Here is a 20469-nt window from a genome sequence, read left to right on the forward strand (position 1 = left end):
TTAGACCACGGACTTCCAAGCTGATCATGTCCGACTAAGCGATGTGAATTCCTGAACATGGATTTAACGTTAAACAAGTTTTATAATACAATAATTATTAAACATTTAAAAGACAATACAATTTATATGAAACTTGAGAACAAAAACATATAAAGATGTATTATAAAAGAAATATTTAACTAGAAAATAAAAAGGACAACTTAAGTTCGATTATTTACACAAGTCTATTCCGACTACTAGAGAATTTTATATTTTACTATAAATAAATGTTAAAGTAATGTTTAAACTTCATTTACTTTACATCATTATGTACAATTTGCTGAACTTCACTGTTACCCGAGTTTTCTGGACCTATTGTTATTTTTTGTGTTTTTAATTTCGCGCAAAGCCACACGACGGTTGTCTACTCTTGTCGCCCCTTATTTAGCAGTGTACGACTAGACAGAAGACAGCTAGTTATCATTACCTATCTCCAACTCTTGGACTACTCTCTTACCAACGAATAGTGGGATTGACCGTTACATTATAACACCCCACGACTGAAAGGGCGAACATGTTTGGTTATTGTTCTACTTACTGTATTAATTCTTTTTTGGATAAACTGGTAAAACCTTTTACTTTTAAAATTAAGGATATGCGACAGGATTTTTATTTAATATCTAAATTGTTTGGTTAAACTGGTTAACAACAGTTTAATCACTTTAGATGCAATATCATTATATACTGCAAAATTGAAAATTAACCTGATATTGAAGCTATACGTTATTCTTCTAAATGTTATCCGGAAATGTTATAATCCAGAAGTACTAAGAAATATGTAACTGGAATTGTAGTATTAGAACTGGTTAATAATTATTTTACCCATAACAATTACTTCTTATACCATACAAAGGAACCGCCTTGAATACAAAAACTGCACCTATTTATGCCATTTTATTAATGGGCTTCTTCAGAGATGACGTGTGCCACTGCTGATCAAAGGATATTTATGATGTCAGATATTAGCTCTTCTTTGATATCTTATTGATCCAGGTACATTGGCAATTTTTTTTTATTATTTGTAAAGAAGATCTAAACCGATTTAATTTTAACCAAGTTTAAATTATCTTTATCCTAACGTTAAATTTACTGTTGAAATATTTAATAAAATTATATACATTTCTTGGATATACTGCTTGAAATATTTGGCAACTAGTCTTTAGAAGCTGATAGATATTTTTGTAAACCGACCAATTCTCATGCTTTATATTTTAGAAAACCATTCTAGATATGTCGGAAGAAATATTTCGTATACGTTAGGCCCGGCCTGGCCAAGTGGGTTAAGGCGTGTGACTCGTAATCTGAGGGTTGCGGGTTCGCATCCCCATCGCGCCAAATATTCTCGCCCTTTTAGCCTTGGGGGCGTTATAATGTGACGGTCAATCCCACAATTCGATGGTAAAAGAGTAGCCCAAGAGTTGGCGGTGGGTGGTGATGACTAGCTGCCTTCCCTCTGGTCTTACTCGAATAGCTTTGCGCGAAATTAAAAAACAAACAAACAATCGTATACGTTAGCAAAGAGAATTGTATAGATTGTTGACAATAAAGATAAAAAAATCCATAAGATTAAAGGAACTAACAACGGTATATTCCGCGCCAAATTATATGGCCAAGAAATTAACAATTAGTCAGAAGTGTTACCAGTCAGAAGTGCACACCCCATGGTTACATGTCAACATTAAAGAGCGCAATACTTTGATTGCTTCCTGTTCATCTGACGCTGCAAGAAGAACCGGAAATAATGTTATTGTAGCTTATAGACAACCCAAAAACATGAACTGTTTACTGAAAATAAACAAGAGGGCATTACTCAGTGTAAGAACTTAAGATGTCAATTGTGTAACTTCAGTTATTGTATCACAGCTGCAACTATCATGTTTAAAAACAAAACGATCTTTCTCTTGCACTTCCAATAAGTGTATTTGTGTGGTAAAAGTATGTTTTTTTTTAAATATTATATGAACTATTTTTAATTGGGTTAGTTGAAAAACAGTTTTAAAGATGCGAAAAGTGCCACCAAACCACCCAGAATATAAAGAAAAAATACACACACATACAAACACACAAGACTGTGCGAGTCATAAAATTAAAGACCGGTCAGTAGCAAATAAATATAGATATAAACAGAAAGTAGTTAACAGAAATGGATATCAGATACATGAATGTTATATATTTTAATAGAGAGACTAACGAACTAAGCATAACCGTACTTTCAATTTGATTCATTTTAAGTCTACTTGCGTCACATTACATTTCAGTTCAAACTTACCAAACAAGAATACACTGAATAAAGAAACATTTAAAGCATGTATATTTGACAAGGTACTTGTGCTCTTACGACCTCGCCTTTCTTGAAAGCAGTGACAAATGATAAAGCTTGACAAACCACTTTAAAGGCCCCGAAGTCACAGAAACTAGACCTGGGAAGAAGAGTCAGTGGAGCAAAATAATGTGTTTTTTTATAGCAAAGCCACATGATTTTATCTGCCGAGTCCACCGAGGGGAATCAAAACCCTGATTTTAGTGCTGTAAATCCGTAGACTTACCACTGTACCAGTGGGGAGGAGCAAAATAAACCTAACATTACAAAACAGAACGGAGTGATTGCACTCAAACAATCTCCGCTAAAATTTAGTGGTAAGTTCCCAAGGATTTTGACCGATTATTTCCTTTATTTATGGATTCGAAGGGAGGGTTGTAAAGTAGACACTTAGTAGAATACATCCCTACGTAACTATAGGGGCACTCAGTAGAATACTTACCTCTGCTATGCAGCGTTGATCGTATTCAGCTCTTTAAAAAAAACACAACAAAAAACACGAGATTGTGTCTGTATGTCTGTTGTTAAGAACGGACGTAGACCATTTTGGGCAGGACAACGAGGAATGATATTCTAAATCTGTTCTCCAAGTTTAATAAAAAAATTCATTTTTACCGAGTTATATAACAAAAAAAATAGTGTGAAACATCGATCGATCTCCAAGTTTACGGATAAAGTTGTTGTTTAAGATTTTCATGATTTTGACCTTCACTCTAATAACTTCTAAACTTGGTCATAGTCAAAACGTATACAAACTTCCGTCCAAAACCATTTAGCCTTTTTCGAGAAATCCTGCTTGCAAACACACACACAGATGTGAAAACATGATCTCTCTCCACCTTCGGTGGTGGAGGCTATAACTTGGGCTGTTCCTACAGCCCGCCCTGTCTTTTATTTTCTTTATCTTTCAAAGAAGAAAGATTAGTAAAACACTATAAAACAGCCATACATATTTAGTTAATACAGCTTTTAAATGAAGAATAAACTTGTGTTTGTAAAAGTTAATTTTATTTTCTTTGTATGGATGTAAACATCAAACTTGTAAAACGAGAAATTATACATGCTTTAACATTTTATCTAAATATTGTGGACTTAAACACACACACAGGAGGTTTTATTACTACTATGCATTATGCTCACGCTTCAAATGTATTTAAAAATTAACATCCATGTTTCCCGATAAGACGATAAATCTGTATTATTGTACGATTTCATGATTTGCAAGGTTTTCAACAGATATTACAAGGAAAAAATCCATCACTTTTAAATAAAAGTTTCAAAGAAGTTACACAAAATAATCAGCCATTATATCCAGTACAACTTACCTACAATAAAACAATATCAAACTTGCATATGAAATTAGGATATGTGAAAAAAATATACATTAGTAAATAAATATACATACTCAACAAATTTAAGATACTGCCTATTTCATACATATCTTTGCTAATTTCAGAAGTGGATCCCCTGCATTGGAGTGATAATATTTGAATTAAAAAGGCAAAATAACTGATTATCCAAACACATTACGATCTCAAAAATTTTGTTCAAATAATAATATGGTGAGGACATTCCAGGACATTTTAGAAAAATAAACAATTACATTTCTCCAGAGCCGAATTTTTTCCAGGACTTGGGGAAACCATGAGAGTTTGTTTTAGGAAGTATCCACTTAACTTACCAACAATATGCGGAGTGTAACAGCTATTTAAATGTTGTATATAATCGTGTATGTTAAAGACGAAACGTTGTACATAATTAAATCTATCATCCCTCAAATAACTGTTTCTAATTTTCATAAATTATATTTTATGAAAAGTTGACATTGATTCAGAAGTTAAATAACATATTGTAACAATTTCCTTTATACAGCTGGCCCGGCATGGCCAGGTGTTTTGGGCGATCGACTCATTATCTGAGGGTCGCGATTTCGAATCTCCATCACACCAAACATGCTCGCCCTTTCAACTGAGGAGGCGTTATAAAGCGACGGTCAATCCCACTATTCGTTGGTATAAGGTAACCCAAGAGTTAGCGGTGGATAGTGATGATTAGCAGCCTTCCCTTTAGTCTTACACTGCTACATTAAGGCGGCTAGCCCAGATTGACCTCGTGTAGATTTGCGCGAAATTCAAAACAAGAAAACAATCCTTTATACAGCACCGTGAGGAGGAAGAGGTCAAATGTACCTGACCCTCCTGGGTATTTAACAACATCAATACCCAAATACCGACACAGTGAAACTTATACAGCACTGTGTTTAACGGTTTGTGGCTTAAGCTTTCCCGCTAACTTTTCAGTTATCTAGCGACCAGTATAGTTATTCTGTTTAGAAAGTATGGTGGTATATAAATTCCTCTAATATACCAAATATATCTTAACTTTGCGACTTGCTCACACTGTTTATTTAGGGCAGGTGTTCCCACGTGTTAGTTGTCTGTTGCAGAGAAGTAGGTTGGACGACTGTCCATGTCAGTTCTCGTGTGAAGCTACAAAATAAAGTATCGTCTGTGATACACATCGACGAATAATGTACTGAGGAAAGAAACAGCAAACAAACAGTTCAACAAACCACTTTAATAATAGCTAAACAACGAATCACATTCTCGTGTTGCCACGTAACAAAGTTAATTCCGTTGATGTTCTAAACGAAATAGCAAGCGTTGGAGAGTAACAACAAACAAGATAACACACTCTCTACATCGCGTTTGTCAATGTGTCTATAGAACAGACAAACCTTTCTGAATCGTTAGAGTTAAACGTCAGGTCGATTTCGACAGTTTATAAACTATAGTACAAAGGACGATATTCGAAATGTGAAAAAAAAAATTTGCGTTGCTGAATGCAGTCTAAAAAAGTGAGAAGTTAGTAAGTCCGGAAAACTTTATCAAAACATACACCAGTTATCATTTGACATTTTACTAGCTCTAAAAACGTCATAATAGTCATAATATCTAAAAGGCAATATTTCATTAACTTTGAGGATAATAGAGTAACCAAGCTGTCTGCAACCAAACTAATCACAGATATACAGCAAAAACTTTGTTATAAAGCATATTCTTATCTGGACGGCTCATAAGTTCTAGACATTTCAATATCTCGTAGTACAACTGTTCCTTCTACCTTATTGGCACTGTTGAGGCTTTACGTTTTTTCCCGCTGGTAAAGTTCGGTTGTTAGCCGCCTATACTGCGAGTCGTATATAAAAATACTGTACTTATAAAATGTACAAATATTGTCTAAGACTTGTGTTTATAGCTGATGTTGAAATATTGTACTTTAGAACACTAAACGTTTTTAAAGCCTGAATTTTTGCTCATCCGGCACAATATTAAAGGCAATCCGCAGTGTCATGTATGAACTACACACTAATAAAAAATATTATTCTGAAAAAGAATACAAGAAAATGTAAACACACAGTGTTAACTAAAAGGCAAAATAAAGGTTTTGATATCAGGAATTATGCTTGGAGATTGAAATGTTTTTACATTTCTCAGATTTTCACTTTTGAGCAGCACCTAATAGACTTTAGAAATGTAGCTACAAATATGAGTTTTTCATTGCTCTTGTTCAGAGACACTAAACAAGTCTCGATTTCAAAGCCAGTAAACAATTCTTAACTTCAGAACCACTGAGCGGTTCTCGATTTCCCGACCAGTAAACAGGTCTTAATTTCAGAGTTATTGATTGGTTCTTCAAATCAGTATTATTGATTTGTTCTTTGTTTCAGAGCCATTTGTGCTTCTGAGACACTGGCTGGTTTTGATTTCAAAGCTACTGACTGGTTTTTTATTTCAAAGCCAATGAGCGACTCTTTGATTTCAGTTTTTTATGTTTATTACTGTGGAAATTTTTTGGGTTCTAACGTAGAAACAAATCGTATAAAAACAGTTTCATAATTCAATTGCATATCTTACAAATCCTGTTGTAAGAATAAGTACATGTTATTGGTATTAAAATATAATGCACGGTCATGACTTAGAATATATCAAGATACAATAGTACAAAATGTACCATCTTTAAATCCACTATTCCTCAGAAGCACTTCTTTAACATGTACATTCTTCTTGATGCATCGCTTTACAGAGGCAATACTGTAGTTTCGTTGTGGTCATTTTTGCTCTACGATAATGTTCGTGTGACATTAAATGAAGTTTGTTGCCTTTGGTTCAGATATTTTTTCTTGTGACAGTGGCAAATGTGCCATTTTGATTACTCAAAAATATGAGTAAATTCATCACACTGTTTATTCGTGGATCAAGGATACAACCTCAGTTAATAATCATACCACAAAATTATTGACTGCATGTGAGAAGAGAAAGCAAGTCACGAACCACGAGCGCCTGCGTCATAATAGTACAAAATTCTTAATAGCATGACGAGATAAGTTGAAAGTGCATCTGTTAACCCTTATTAATATCGGTCTTTGAGGGTGCTATTTGACGAACCACAAATTAATGGATATTGAATAATAACTAAACACAAATCCCACTTGGGGTTTTACTGTCAGTTAACTAACTTACTGCACGAAATAATCTTTTACATATCAAGATGATCGGGTTTTATGTTTTAGAATAAGTAAAACAAGTAAAAAAAAAAACCTGATAAAAATTTTAAAAGAAAGAAAATTCGAGAAACATAAAAGCCGAAGTTCTAAAATGAGAATAAGATGTAGAACTAGAAATGAAGGATTGTAAAATTAACTGATAAAGTAGAAAAAGTGAAAGACATGTAAATATGAATTAGATACGGAAAGTATATTACAGCAGCTTTACTCACTTCTACACGTGAAAAACATATTCGCACCAAAATATTTTAAATAGTACAAAATAGCACGAAAACTATGAAAAATGGCACGTCTCTTCTTTCCCTACAATCTCTTAATACCATGCCAAGATGAAAAATTTCGTTTTGTAATTGTGTTCTACGTATGATGGTATTTTTGTAACGGTTTCTGTTATTGGACAGGTTATTTTGAATAATTCGGTAAAGAAAAGAATGTAAAATCCGGTCCACTTAATTATAACGAAATAGTTTTATTTCACAAACTAAACGTTTTTCAAGTCAGCTCATTTAAACTTCACTGATAGGCCTAACCTCAAAAGTAAATGCTAATACATCAAGTACTAGATTTCACTCAGTTGTTGATCTATCACTCTACACAACTGGAGGCATCTCTTTACATTTCGTTGAGAGTAAACACTTAATATTCCGAAGTTGAAATAATTAACTGACCAACATATTAAATTAAATAACAACTCATTACGTCATACTCAACGTAACTTACTAAAATAATTAAAATTCAATAATAATCTACACTAGCTTAACTTGCGTTTTGTAATGACCAAAAATGTGCAAGAGTTAAGCCACACGATAATCTAATAATCACCAAACGACAATACAAAATATTGCATTAAAAATAGAATACAAATTTAAGTCTAAAGGCAAACCGTACTGACAGTTTCGTTGCAATGGACAAACTCTTTAACACTAGTAAATATGAAAATGGTTTTCATAACAGAACCAAAACAATATTTGATTGTATATCGTCTGATCATGACCGTGGAAGAAAACTGATGGGAAACAAGTTTTTTCTTCCTTTTTTTTCCTCTCTTATTTCAAAGAGGAAAAAAATGCATAACATGCGTCTTTTATTAGTAACGATGGGATAGTTTAAGTCAGTGTACATTAGTACAACCTATCACACTTGATAAATGCGTTGCTTGGTGCTACTTTACTTAAAAAAAAAAAAAAAAAAAAGCATACCATTTAAGTAGGTCGGTAACAACTCAAACAGTCACCATCTAAGCGACAAGCTAATATAAACCGTTTTTACAATCTCAATAATAAATACAGTCATGACTGGCTGGACGAATGGTTGTATTTATCAACCAAATTCCGCCATATTTTAACGTCCGTTTTTTTACGCAATCAACCCTCATTATGAAAGCACTAAGACAGTGGATTTTGAACTTAGTTTATTAAACCTGGTCTTATTACTCAACTTAGTTTATTAAACCTGGTCTTATTACTCAACTTAGTTTATTAAACCTGGTCTTATTACTCAACCAAATTAAACCTGGTCTTATATTTCTTAGTTTATTACCTGGTCTTACTCAACTTAGTTTATTAAACCTGGTCTTATTACTCAACTTAGTAAACCTGGTTATTACTCAACTTAGTTTATTAAACCTGGTCTTATTACTCAACTTAGTTTATTAAACCTGGTCTTATTACTCAACTTAGTTTATTAAACCTGGTCTTATTTCAACTTAGTTTATTAAACCTGGTCTTATTACTCAACTTAGTTTATTAAACCTGGTCTTATTACTCAACTCAACTTAGTTTATTAAACCTGGTCTTATTACTCAACTTAGTTTATTAAACCTGGTCTTAACTTAGTTTATTAAACCTGGTCTTATTACTCAACTTAGTTTATTAAACCTGGTCTTATTACTCAACTTAGTTTATTAAACCTGGTCTTATTACTCAACTTAGTTTATTAAACCTGGTCTTATTACTCAACTTAGTTTATTAAACCTGGTCTTATTACTCAACTTAGTTTATTAAACCTGGTCTTATTACTCAACTTAGTTTATTAAACCTGGTCTTATTACTCAACTTAGTTTATTAAACCTGGTCTTATTACTCTCAATGTCATTATCTCTCTCGTGTTTCTAGCTCCTTTTTCCATCAGTGTTGTGGACATTTTCTGTTGTTATTATCAGTACTGTTGACACAACTGTTTCTCTCTTTTTAGTTTTAACAACTTTTGTGTCAATGGATGAAAGTGAAGTTAGGCCGTCGGTTTTAGGATATGCTCGAGTTATAACTACCATTTTGTAAATCAACGGTCCAAGACATTAAAAAAAAACGACAAAAATATGACAATACCGAATATCAAAGCAAAATATTTTCTACGTTATTCAACTAAATAAAAGTCACAAATAACAATATCTATGCTGAAACATAATAAAAGAAAGAAAATTGGTCCTAAATTAAATAATTCTTTTTATTCGGTCCCTCGAGAATTCCGTTTATCAACTACACTACCTTTTAAGCAACTAGACAAAATAATAATAATAATTCACCTAAAGCAGCCTTATTTGAAATAAACGTAATGAGCCAATTTATAACATTGTTTCAAACAGTATTTCATAAACTGACCCTTCACAATTCTAGCATTAACACTAATTAATCACAAATATCTTACCCTGTTAGTTATAATGCTAAAAATTAAACTATTGTGTCGTAGTTAAATAAAATCATGTTGATTTGTAGTCTTAATAACTTAGGTATCCGATCACAACATTACGCCATATATTGTCCTACCCTTTTTCTAGAGCAGCATTATCCATTACATAATATTAAATTCAGGAATTATATTTAACACTTAAGTGATACTATATTTATTCTTGAGCGACAAGCTACAGAATGAGCTATCTGTACTCTGTCTGGTGCTGATTTTGAAGCCTGATTTTTAGCATTATAACTCCTACGATTTCAGACTTACCGCTAAGCCCTCGAGGGAGGGATAAGGCCACAAAATCAGGAGTTACTTTTAAGTTTCATATAATTTAACATAGATTCCAGAACCTAAGTGTTAGAGATAGTTTATCGATTTCTCTTCTATTAAAGTAAATATGAATTATGATTAACTGCTGCTAGTGAAGACTCCGTAATTAATTTCGATGGCATAATAATAATATTCGATAATGTTTAACTTCAAGGCTAACAACTAACACCTAAAATAAATGTAAAAAGAACGTACCTGTAATAATCGCTTTGTTATAGTCGATGTTGTCTATTCTCTTCCCTTCTGCCATAACATTAAACAAAAGACGTGTTTTCACACGTAGACACAAAAATCAAAAACTAATAAACTGGTTTAACATTGACCAACAAGGCAACAACACGAACCTACTTTCTCTCGACCAAGGTCAGTTTGATTAAGGTGTAAATTCCAATGAATTTGATGAGATTACAAATCATGCCTTTAGTGAAGTTACCAGGATAACATGAATTTTTTTTAAGTGTCTTTAATCCCACACCGTTGGATTCTGCTGCCTCTGCATAAATCCAATAATCTATCAAGTGCCTTTAAGAGCACAACCAAGGCTGTCTGTCAGTTAACCTACTTACTCAAAGGGTTAAAGTAACGCGCGTGATCTGTCAACCAATGAAGTTCCATATTCCTTAAGAGTTGACGTCACTTAAAAGAACACTGCAGAACAAAAACAAAACTTTCTTGCAACCTATTCCCTCACTAACTAATGCCTGTAAACAGGATTCTGTGCAGAAGGAAAGTGATGATGTCTCTACTCCCTGAGGGCACGAGTTGTTTAAACGAGATTTGAACCTGCGAAGATGGTTATTCTAATTCATAGACTCGTTATCTGTCACGTGCATCTACGTAGGTGTGATGAGCTTAACAGTCATGAACATTCAAAATTTCAAACACGAACTCCCGCGTAGCGTAATGTTAGATACTCCTTCAACATTCTCTTTTTTGTTGTTTTCGCATGACAAGTTTTAGCGGGTAAGCGGATATCCGCGCACACCGAAAGGCAGACTATTAGGTGACCACGTGAACAGCTATCGAACAACTTATACAGGTACCCGCGAGATAATTATTACCGCGCAGACGCATCTGGCGAACATTCATCCCTCTCTCCCACGAAACATAAAGTGTATCAGATTAAATCCTCCCCTCCCCCTCTACTCTGCCCTCCCTTTGTTTGCATAAACAAAATTGTTGTGTCTACAGCGTTTTGTCAACCTACCCTCGCAGAAAGTATTACGAATGTTGAATGAAATCACCTGAAGAGTTTATAAACATCACGTCCGAAATAAGTAAATAAAAATGTGGAATAGCCAATCAGCTATCGTAAAACATTGCAAGACTTCCTTACAAATCAAACCACCTCACACTTACGAATATGAACTTATTTATATCTCTGTTATTGGTCATAACTGCTATACCTTAAGCTACTGCGATGTTGATAGAAAATTGTGATGATACGATCAGAATTGAACAGCTTGATGTTGTCTACTAGATTTGAGCAAGTCAGATCCAATCCACAATACACAATCTGTTGTTTCCGTACATTCAGAGGTAATATTTATTACTTAAGAGGTTTTTCTTCGTATCTTCAAGTCGCAAATATCGATTATAAGAATGTTTTAGTTCTAAATATGTTAAGACCGATATATCAGGTTCTTGGACCATAAGTTCTAGTACACAGGCTTATTTATAGTCTAGCGATTTGTTGCTAATGTAAAAGTTACACCATGGACTTTCTGCGACGTACCTGTCACAGTGATCGAACCCCGAGATTTAGTTTACCACTGAAACATCTGTATGCATAAGCAAGCAGTGAAACTTCTCTTCGAATAAGTAAATGTATTACTCCACATACCATTGACCTAGCTTTTATCTAGTGTGTAGAGTTAAAATGGAACTAATAAAAGGTTTCATTTAATAACGCCATTTTAAAAACGGTAGTATGAACATTTATGGAGCTCAACTATTTTGACAAGAGCTACAACCACACATTCTCACTAGATCATCAAGGAGACGCTCTTTATGGACTCAGACAGTTGCTCTCTGCCTTTGGACCACGAATTCTCCCAAATGCTTTCCACAAACTGCTGTAATAATTCCAAATGTATGTATAAACATTTGGTCAGATACTTTCAAAATATTTGTCTGTAATGGAAACCAATAAGTTAATCAGAGAAACGTCAAAAATTTATTAATATAAAAAGTAAAAGACATCCTACTTCTTATTTGTATGATTACTATTATTAACCCAACACTGATGATAAAAGTGCTTTATTTTCGGACTGTGTTCTCCCCTCAAAAATATAGCTGCATGACGTCAACGGATACAAACAAACATATACATTGGGAGATAAGTATCTGTATTAATCTTCAGTTTGCCAAAAAACAGTGCATTTAGGTTTTCAGTGTTTTTCTATATAGTGTAGGGCACGTGAAGAGCTAATTCTGTATGACGTATATCACGCACATAGCTACTTGTGCACAGTGTATAGTACATATACATCTTGACCCTTCCATTGCCTGTGTAATAATTTACAAGATCAATATGAGGTGAGAACAACTAGATGAGCTTTACAAATAGTTACAGCTCTGCTGTGAAATTACTAGTGAGAAACCTGAAAATTGAAGTAGGTTAAATAAAGGTCAGAGTTCATATTGGTATTCATGGGTTCTTCTCTACAGAAATGAATAAAGGAAATTTGGTATAATCTGATGAATTGAGTATAAATTAAAGATTTACAGAAGAGATCTTAATGAAAGATTTGGTAAGATGACGTATTATGGAACAGTGCTGAATGTTATTGGTTGTGCTATATTCTAGGAAAAGCTGTACTGGATACAAAATGGAAGACATGACGAACACAACCTTTATTAATACAAAAACAAAACGCACAGTGTGTGTACTTGTAGTTTCACGTTAGAACATCCATCGGTCACGACTGAATTGCCTTGTAACTGGTCATTCTCATTCCATTTTGACGGAATTCAGGTCACTGAGAACATCTAGCCTACCACCTTAACGAGGTGAGCAAAGTTTTTGCATGCGTAACAGGCATCTTTTTCTTGAGGGATGACACAAAAACAAAGAAACAAGATCTACTTAACAACTTACAGTTTCCTTGACTCCGTTTCGTATGAAAAAACTGATACATATTCATAAATAATAATAATCTGGTAGAAATCCTCTGGTATATTCCCATAACACAGAAACAGAATCATTCATTACCAAACGAATCCCATCAACGTATTTTACAAATAAAAAGTTATGACAATTCATCCAGAACACGTGAAGTTAACATACCAGAATGGCTCAGTAATATATCAATTGAGATGTTAAATAAATAAACGCCTTCAAAGTGAAGAGATTGCTCTTTATTTGTATTTAAAACAATAAAAACAAACAATTCTGTCAAAGTCTATAAAGAGTACTCTGTTTATAATGACACAGTATTCCAGACTAAGTCTTGTCTATAAAGAGTACTCTGTTTATAATGACAAAGTATTCCAGACTAAGTCTTGTCTATAAAGAGTACTCTGTTTATAATGACAAAGTATTCCAGACAAAGTCTTCATTGCTACTGATTTCTAACCTAAATTCTTTAATTAAAAACACTTCTTTATGTTTCCTGTTACCTGAAGTTCATAAAATTACGATATTCATGTTAGCATTTGTAACATCAGTTTCTGTTAGTAATAGCACTGTCAAGAATTATATTAAATCTGTTGCCAACAATGTCGTTATCAGCAGTAAGTTAACATAGTTATAACGCTCAACTTCCCTATATTTGATTCCCCATATTGGAGATAATTCATTATGTAGCTTTGCGCAGAAAGCAAACCTGTAATGTCTCCATTTATGAACCTTGAAGATGAAGCTGACGAACACCAATAAATGTTATTGGTTTTATTATTCAGAACAGAATTTACATAAAAAAAATAACATTTCGAATGTAATGTTTCATAAAAAAGGCAGTCCTCAGTATTACCAAATATAAATCGGTGTGCGAAATTAACTACTAAAATTTAATTGACTTCCTAGGTTTGTATGTCATTATATAAACATGAGACCACTATACAATCAAAATGTATTTTTCGAGTGTATCCACAACGGTGTTTCTAATGGATAATATAACACATTATATTTTGGTTTTCGTAGGCTTGTACGTTTTCGACGACTTGAGTTCATTTTAGTTTCAAACCATCTAATTTTATTTCTGATATAATTTACAGAGCAGCCATCGCCTTAGTAACCGTAAAGAGTTTAATGCTGTAGAGAAACTGCGAGAAATACATGCAATTCACCAATTATTATACTACGCTTCACAGTTTTATACAAGGCAATGGAGGCATTATGATCATCTTTATCACTTGTATTAACAAGGAGAAAAAGTAATTTTCCAGATTCAGCTGAGTTTTCAATTCTATGGCTAGATGCAGAGTTTAGAAATGAGCCAAATTCAAGTACAGATTTAAAACCATGATTTCAGACTCCAGGGACATAATTAATAACTCTATAACATATTTAAGGTTTCAGATCATGATTCCAGACCAAAAATATAATTGATGAATCTATACAATATTTAAGGTTCAGGATCGTGATTCCAGACTTTAAAGATAGCATTCATGAATCTATTCAATATCTAAGGCTTAAGATCGTGATTCCAAATACAAAAGATAGTATCAATAAATCGATACAGTATTTAAAATTTAAGACCATGATTCCAGACTCCAAAGATATAACTAATGAATCGATATCATATTCTGAAAGATCAACAGTAATTATAACAGCTTGACTTTGCATCGCAGTTTATTAATAATAGACACAACTCAATTTACCACAATATAAAATGCGCGGATGAACATTTGATATAATAATATTGAGTAAGCCTAGCACTTCTTAAATGACCACAACATAAAACGTACAGACAGAGATCCAATATCTCGGTTTCTTAGACAAAAGCATTACATGTATCTTCAATGCTTGGCACACGATGTCTGCATGTGGGTGTATAGACTATTCGGGGCAATGACCGTTAATTCAAAGTTACGTGGAAGAACGGTAAAAGAATATAACTTACTGAGGTTTCACAACAGATAAAACGAACAAGAGGTGTTTTTTCTACAGGGTGTTCGGAAATTCACTGTGCAGTTTTGTCTGTTAATAAATATATAAGTGCACCCTGTAGTTCCTGTGTCTGAGCAGCAATAAACAAAATTTCTAATCTTTCATCGAAGCTAAAACAATTTATGATTGATACTCCCCCTGACGTTAATTTATACTTTCTGTTAATCGTTCTGTGTTACTATGCTGACGCCTATTTGGATCTACCTGTATTCTATCGAAAGATCGATATCAAAATTTTGAAGTAAAATTATCTGTAACACTAAAACTTTTAACACTTTCAATTAAGCCAGACATTAGATTGGTTGGTTGGTTGGTTTCATGTTTTATGGCACAAAGCTGCAAGGCTATCTGAGCGAAACATCTGGTAAAACGTTAAAATTAAAGTAAATTTAGTAAAATTCATAAAAGGAAAATATGGTAAAACAAAGTTTAAAAACATAAATAGCATTAAAACCAATGTTTACATTTATTCCACAGCGATAAGAGAAAAACTGCAGTAATACAAATTGTAAAGGGCTTTCTGTAGCATAATTGTAATTATCATAACTCACCAGGAAGACTAACAGGTAAGTACAAAAACCACCACCAGTCGCCTGAAGTTGGCCTTCCCAATCCTTGTTCTGAGTACTTGATGTCATGGCCATTTTCAGAAAGTAAAGTAATAAAAGTTTTAAAAGACTTGCAGTAAAATTTTAATAATAACTTGCCAGGATGACTAATAGGTAGTTCAAACAGCAGAGTTAGTCAACTGAAGTTGGCCTGACCAGTCCTGGTTACGAGTATTTTGATGTGATTCTTAAAAGGGGATCATATTAAAAAAGGTCTAATGTATAAATTAAAAAAAATTAAAAAAGGAAAGACATACAGGGTGGTAGGAAGAAATCAGTGCTTTGTCATCCAGATTAGAACGTAAACCTCGACATTTCCATTGTATCAAGGTGGCCATTTTTATTTATGAGTAGGCGAATTGGATGGAGAGGCCTTCTGTTTACGACCACGTCTTTTTTCTTTACTGTCTTTATTCGAGGGAGGTCTATCGACCTCCATGGATCCTGGCCTAGGTTGATTGAGCATGTCTTAGCTGTTGGAAGAGGATTTTAGTGACTGAGGACGTGAACGAATGATTGTTTTGCATTTTGGGGTGGGAGAAGATGTGTCTGAGGAAATGCCCGTACCTGGAACCAAAGAAAATGGATCTTGGGATTTTCTGGAATGTATGTTAGGGACAGAGATGGATGTTGTAGTTGATTCATCAACTTTTTAAACTATGAAGGTCAAAAGACATTTCATTTGGTCAGGGAACAGAGAGATCCGTCTGCACTCCCATTATAGTTGTGGAACGTTATACAGCAGAATACGTCCGAGATGAAATGGTGGACAGCAACTTTTGAGCCTCTGGGTAAGTAATGTTTTGATTCGTTTTCAAACGCTGCACCTCTTTTTCTTCCAACCATTTACGGCAAGAACGAAAGTAAGACAGGTGAGAGCCATTGCAATTGACGCAATAAGGGTCCGTTTCACACTCATAGACATAATGGTCCTTGCCACCCCAACGAGCACACGTCAAGAAACCACAGCAAGACGTCTTGGAATAACCGAACGCTGACACTGGAAACATCTGAGAGGGTTTGGAATGTATGATCGTACCCTGCAATTAAGATAACCTGCCTTGATGGTGGCAGGGGGACGTGCTGACGTAAATGTGAGAATGAGGACATTGTTCAGCATCATAATTCCATCTTTGCGAGTAGATATACTCCTCGCTACAAAAACACCTTGGGCGGAGAAACCAGCAAGAATCTCAGACTCTGGAATGTTCTTCAAATCCCTCTCAACAATACCTCCTCGTGATGAATTCAAAGTAACATGAGGTGTAACCTCAATAGGTATATCCCCAATAGCCTTTGAATGCAAGAGGAGTTCGCTGTGTTGAGATGTCCATGTTTCCACCAATATGTCACCAGATCGAAGCTTCTTTACTGACTTTGGAAAGCCAGCACGTCTCTCCAGACCCTTCTGAATGAATACGGGAGCCATTTGCCCTAAAGGTTTGCCTGAAAGTGAATGCAATATAAGAAAATGAAATACATCAGGTGTTACAGCTATTGAAGATTACTGCTTAGAATCTCCAAAACGTGTTCATTTATTTATTGACTGTTTACACTATTTTATTTAAGTTTTTATTTGAAGGATCCATAATAACAAAATTAATATTTCGGTGCCCACTGACCTCACCCACCACAGAGCCCTACGACGCACTATAATGTCAAAGAAGGACACTGCAGCAACGCCAGGGTTTCGTGAGCACTATACCCAAACACCAGCATCAGATACAATGTCCAAAAAACCTGTTGAGAACATCTAACACTGATACTTGGTTGACCCTAGCCCAAGTGGACCAGTCGATTGACTCAAGGGCGGCCACCCCTAGGCCGCCCGTCTACAGGAATTCAAGGCCAAATTGGTGTGTTAGGGTTAGACCCCTCAACCACCTAGATCCTTTCCTCCCCTTCACGGGTCACCACGCATGGCAAACACGTGGGTGGATGTTTAGATCCCAGAGGAGGCAAACTGAATGAACAGAACCTTCCTGTGAGGTCTCCTAACCATGTACAGGAATCCACACTGAAATGACCAAACGTTAGAAAAGGTCTAATCTTATGTTTCACCTTCCCTCATATTCTGATAAATAAATGTAAAAATCAGAACTGTCTGAGAGTTTTCTTGTTATTAAATCATTAAACTGCACAGTGAGTTATCTGCTTGTGTCTACCTTGAACTTCAAAACTCAAATTTTTGCATTATGAGCCCTAAAGCTTACCGCTGAATTATCTATAAACGCGAAATAATATTTGCCCATGAATCATAATAAAAACAAACATCATAATGTTTTACAACACACACGCCCCTCACGGCGCTTTGGATTACCATCATTAAAATCTTAATGGGTAAACAGTAAAGATTATTCTATCTGGATAAATGCATTTTTGGCTTTTGTGACTCCTCTTATTTCGAAACTTGCCAGGTGATTAGAGCGCTCGACGTGTAATCTGAGGGTCGTGAGTTCGAATCCCCGTCACATCAAACATGCTCGCCATTTCAGCTTTGGGACATTATAATGTGATGGTCAATCCAGAGTAGCTCAAGAGTTTGCAGTGGGCGGTATTGACTAGCTGCCTTCCCTCTAGTCTTACACTGCCAAAGTAGGGACAGCTAACACAGATAGCCTTCGTGTAGCTTTGTGCGAAATTCAAAAGCAAAACTAAACAATTTCGAACCTTCCAGTGGCGCAGCAGTATGCCTGCAGACTTACAATACTTGAAATTGGGTTTCGATACCTGTAGTGGGCAGAGCACAGATAGCCCATTTTATAACTTTGTGCTTATCTTCAAATAGCAAACAAATAAATCTATTTCGAGAAATCAAGCGTGACGTGACACACGCTGTTTTTTGTTGGGTTTTTTTACATAGGTTAGATTAGAGAAGGCTTAACGTCTTTCCAGCTCAAATAACATTTCACTATGGTACAGAATACTGTCACCACGAATAAACAAAAAAAAACTGACAAAGTCAGCAAGTGTCTAGCACGGACAGGTGGTCAGGGCGCTTGACTCGTAATCTGAGGGTCACGGGTTCGAGTCCCCGTTACACCAAACACGCTCGCCCCTTCAGCCGTGGAGGCCTTATAATGCAATGGTCATTCTCATTGTTCATTGGTAAAAGAGTAGCCCAAAAGTTGGTGGTGGATAGTAATGACTAGCTACCTTCCCACTTGTCTCACACTGCTAAATTAGGGATGACTAGTGCAGATAGTCCTTGTGTAGCTTTACGAGAAATTTAAACCAAAACAAAGTCAACAAAGTTCTGAAGTATCCTCAATCACTTCTCAGGATATCTGTAAGAAGCCACTTAATGAGATGTGATTTATCTCTTAGGAGTATTCATACATGTTCGATAGAATTGAAGTGTGGTAGAAGTACGGACACCTCCATCAGGCCAATTCCTTTCTCTGTGAGGAAACATTAATTATCATCCAAGAGACTAAAGTTAGGACTAATTTCACCAACTTACAGCAACACAAAGGACTACAGAACATAATATCCCTATAATATATGATATTAATGGTATTCTACAAAATTCGGAGCACGATATGTTCACCATAGTTTAATCCTTCATACACCGGTTGGATTTGGTTCCAGATTCCTTCTAAATGGGCATGCGTGCGCTTGTCATTTGTATAAACAGGGAAGTGTGATTCAAGTGCAAAAAATAACATTGCTCCATGTGTTTTTGGTCCACTGAACATGTTCTTGGCATGATTGTACTCGAGATACTTGGTATGAATGGAATGCACCTAACTGACATTTTTAGCAAGTAGTCCAGTTTGTTTTTTGTCTGTTTGTTAACCTACATGGTGTCTACTTGTAACTAGAACATACGGAGTAGTCATGATTACAAGACAGAACTGACAGATATGTTTATATTGTAGATAATTATCTGATTTGTGCAAGTATATGAGTTACCGAACTATTGATTTGGAAGCAAGTGCTCCTTCTACTAACTATTACTAATCAGAAAGCACACGACTTTACAGAACAACCCGAAAAACATTCACAGCATCAGATGATTAAATCATGAACAACCACTTCATGAACATAATAAATAAATATATCACAAGTAATCATAATATATATATATACATAACACTTCACTAAGAAAACGCATTAGCACAACAGAAGCAGAACATTAGTACACAACAAGACAACAACATATCAGACCCATGAAAGTAATAAAAGTACAAGAAAACAAAACTTTTGAAAGCATAGCATCAGGACAAGACAAAATTCAAAACATATAGCTGAAGAAAAGTCCTCTGTGATTATTAGAACTTTTCCCATCTTTACACAACTTATCGCTAAAAACAGGACACCTACCAACCGGTTAGAAACAAGTCGATGTTCTCTCGAAATTACAAAATGGCTTCTAAAAGGCAATACTAACAACAGAACATCTCATAAGATTAACGGAAAAAAATAACACACGTCTGAAATATAAATAATAATAATGCACAGTTGCATACTTTCTAGATGTTGAAAAAACTTTTGTTAAAGTATAGTAGAATAAATACAAACAGTCCAAACTGAGACTCTCCATAGCAATTATTCGCTGTGGGTCTACTTCATGGAAGATAGGAACATCAGAGTAAACTTTGAGGACGTCTGTTTCGAGTTCTGTACATTGGAGGCAGGTGTCCCTCAAGAAGAAGTACGTAGCCCAACCCTGTTTATCATGTATGTCACAAACATGCTTCTCAAAGACCCAAACCATACTTTTTGCTCACAACTTGCAAATGATGTCGCAATCTGGAAGAGTATTCCAAACCCAATAACAATAACACGTAATATGCAACCACTACTAAAC

At 34.9% G+C, this 20469-nt stretch overlaps 1 protein-coding gene across 2 annotated transcripts in view; it reads right to left on the reverse strand.

Moving 5' to 3' along the window:
* The window catches only part of LOC143223091 (kazrin-like), a 167605-nt gene that overhangs the window by 127469 nt on the left and 19667 nt on the right, over nucleotides 1–20469 (reverse strand). The window contains exon 1 of one of the 2 annotated variants that reach the window (XM_076450531.1): nucleotides 10131–10930. The exons of the other annotated variant lie outside the window; for it this stretch is intronic. Coding sequence (XP_076306646.1) covers nucleotides 10131–10185 — 55 coding nt within the window. The 5' untranslated portion in view covers nucleotides 10186–10930. Of the gene's footprint in view, nucleotides 1–10130; nucleotides 10931–20469 lie in introns of those variants that run through there. 2 annotated transcript variants of the gene reach the window in all.

This window comes from Tachypleus tridentatus, chromosome 8 (genome assembly GCF_004210375.1).
Source record: "Tachypleus tridentatus isolate NWPU-2018 chromosome 8, ASM421037v1, whole genome shotgun sequence".
Taxonomy (NCBI): domain Eukaryota; kingdom Metazoa; phylum Arthropoda; class Merostomata; order Xiphosura; family Limulidae; genus Tachypleus; species Tachypleus tridentatus.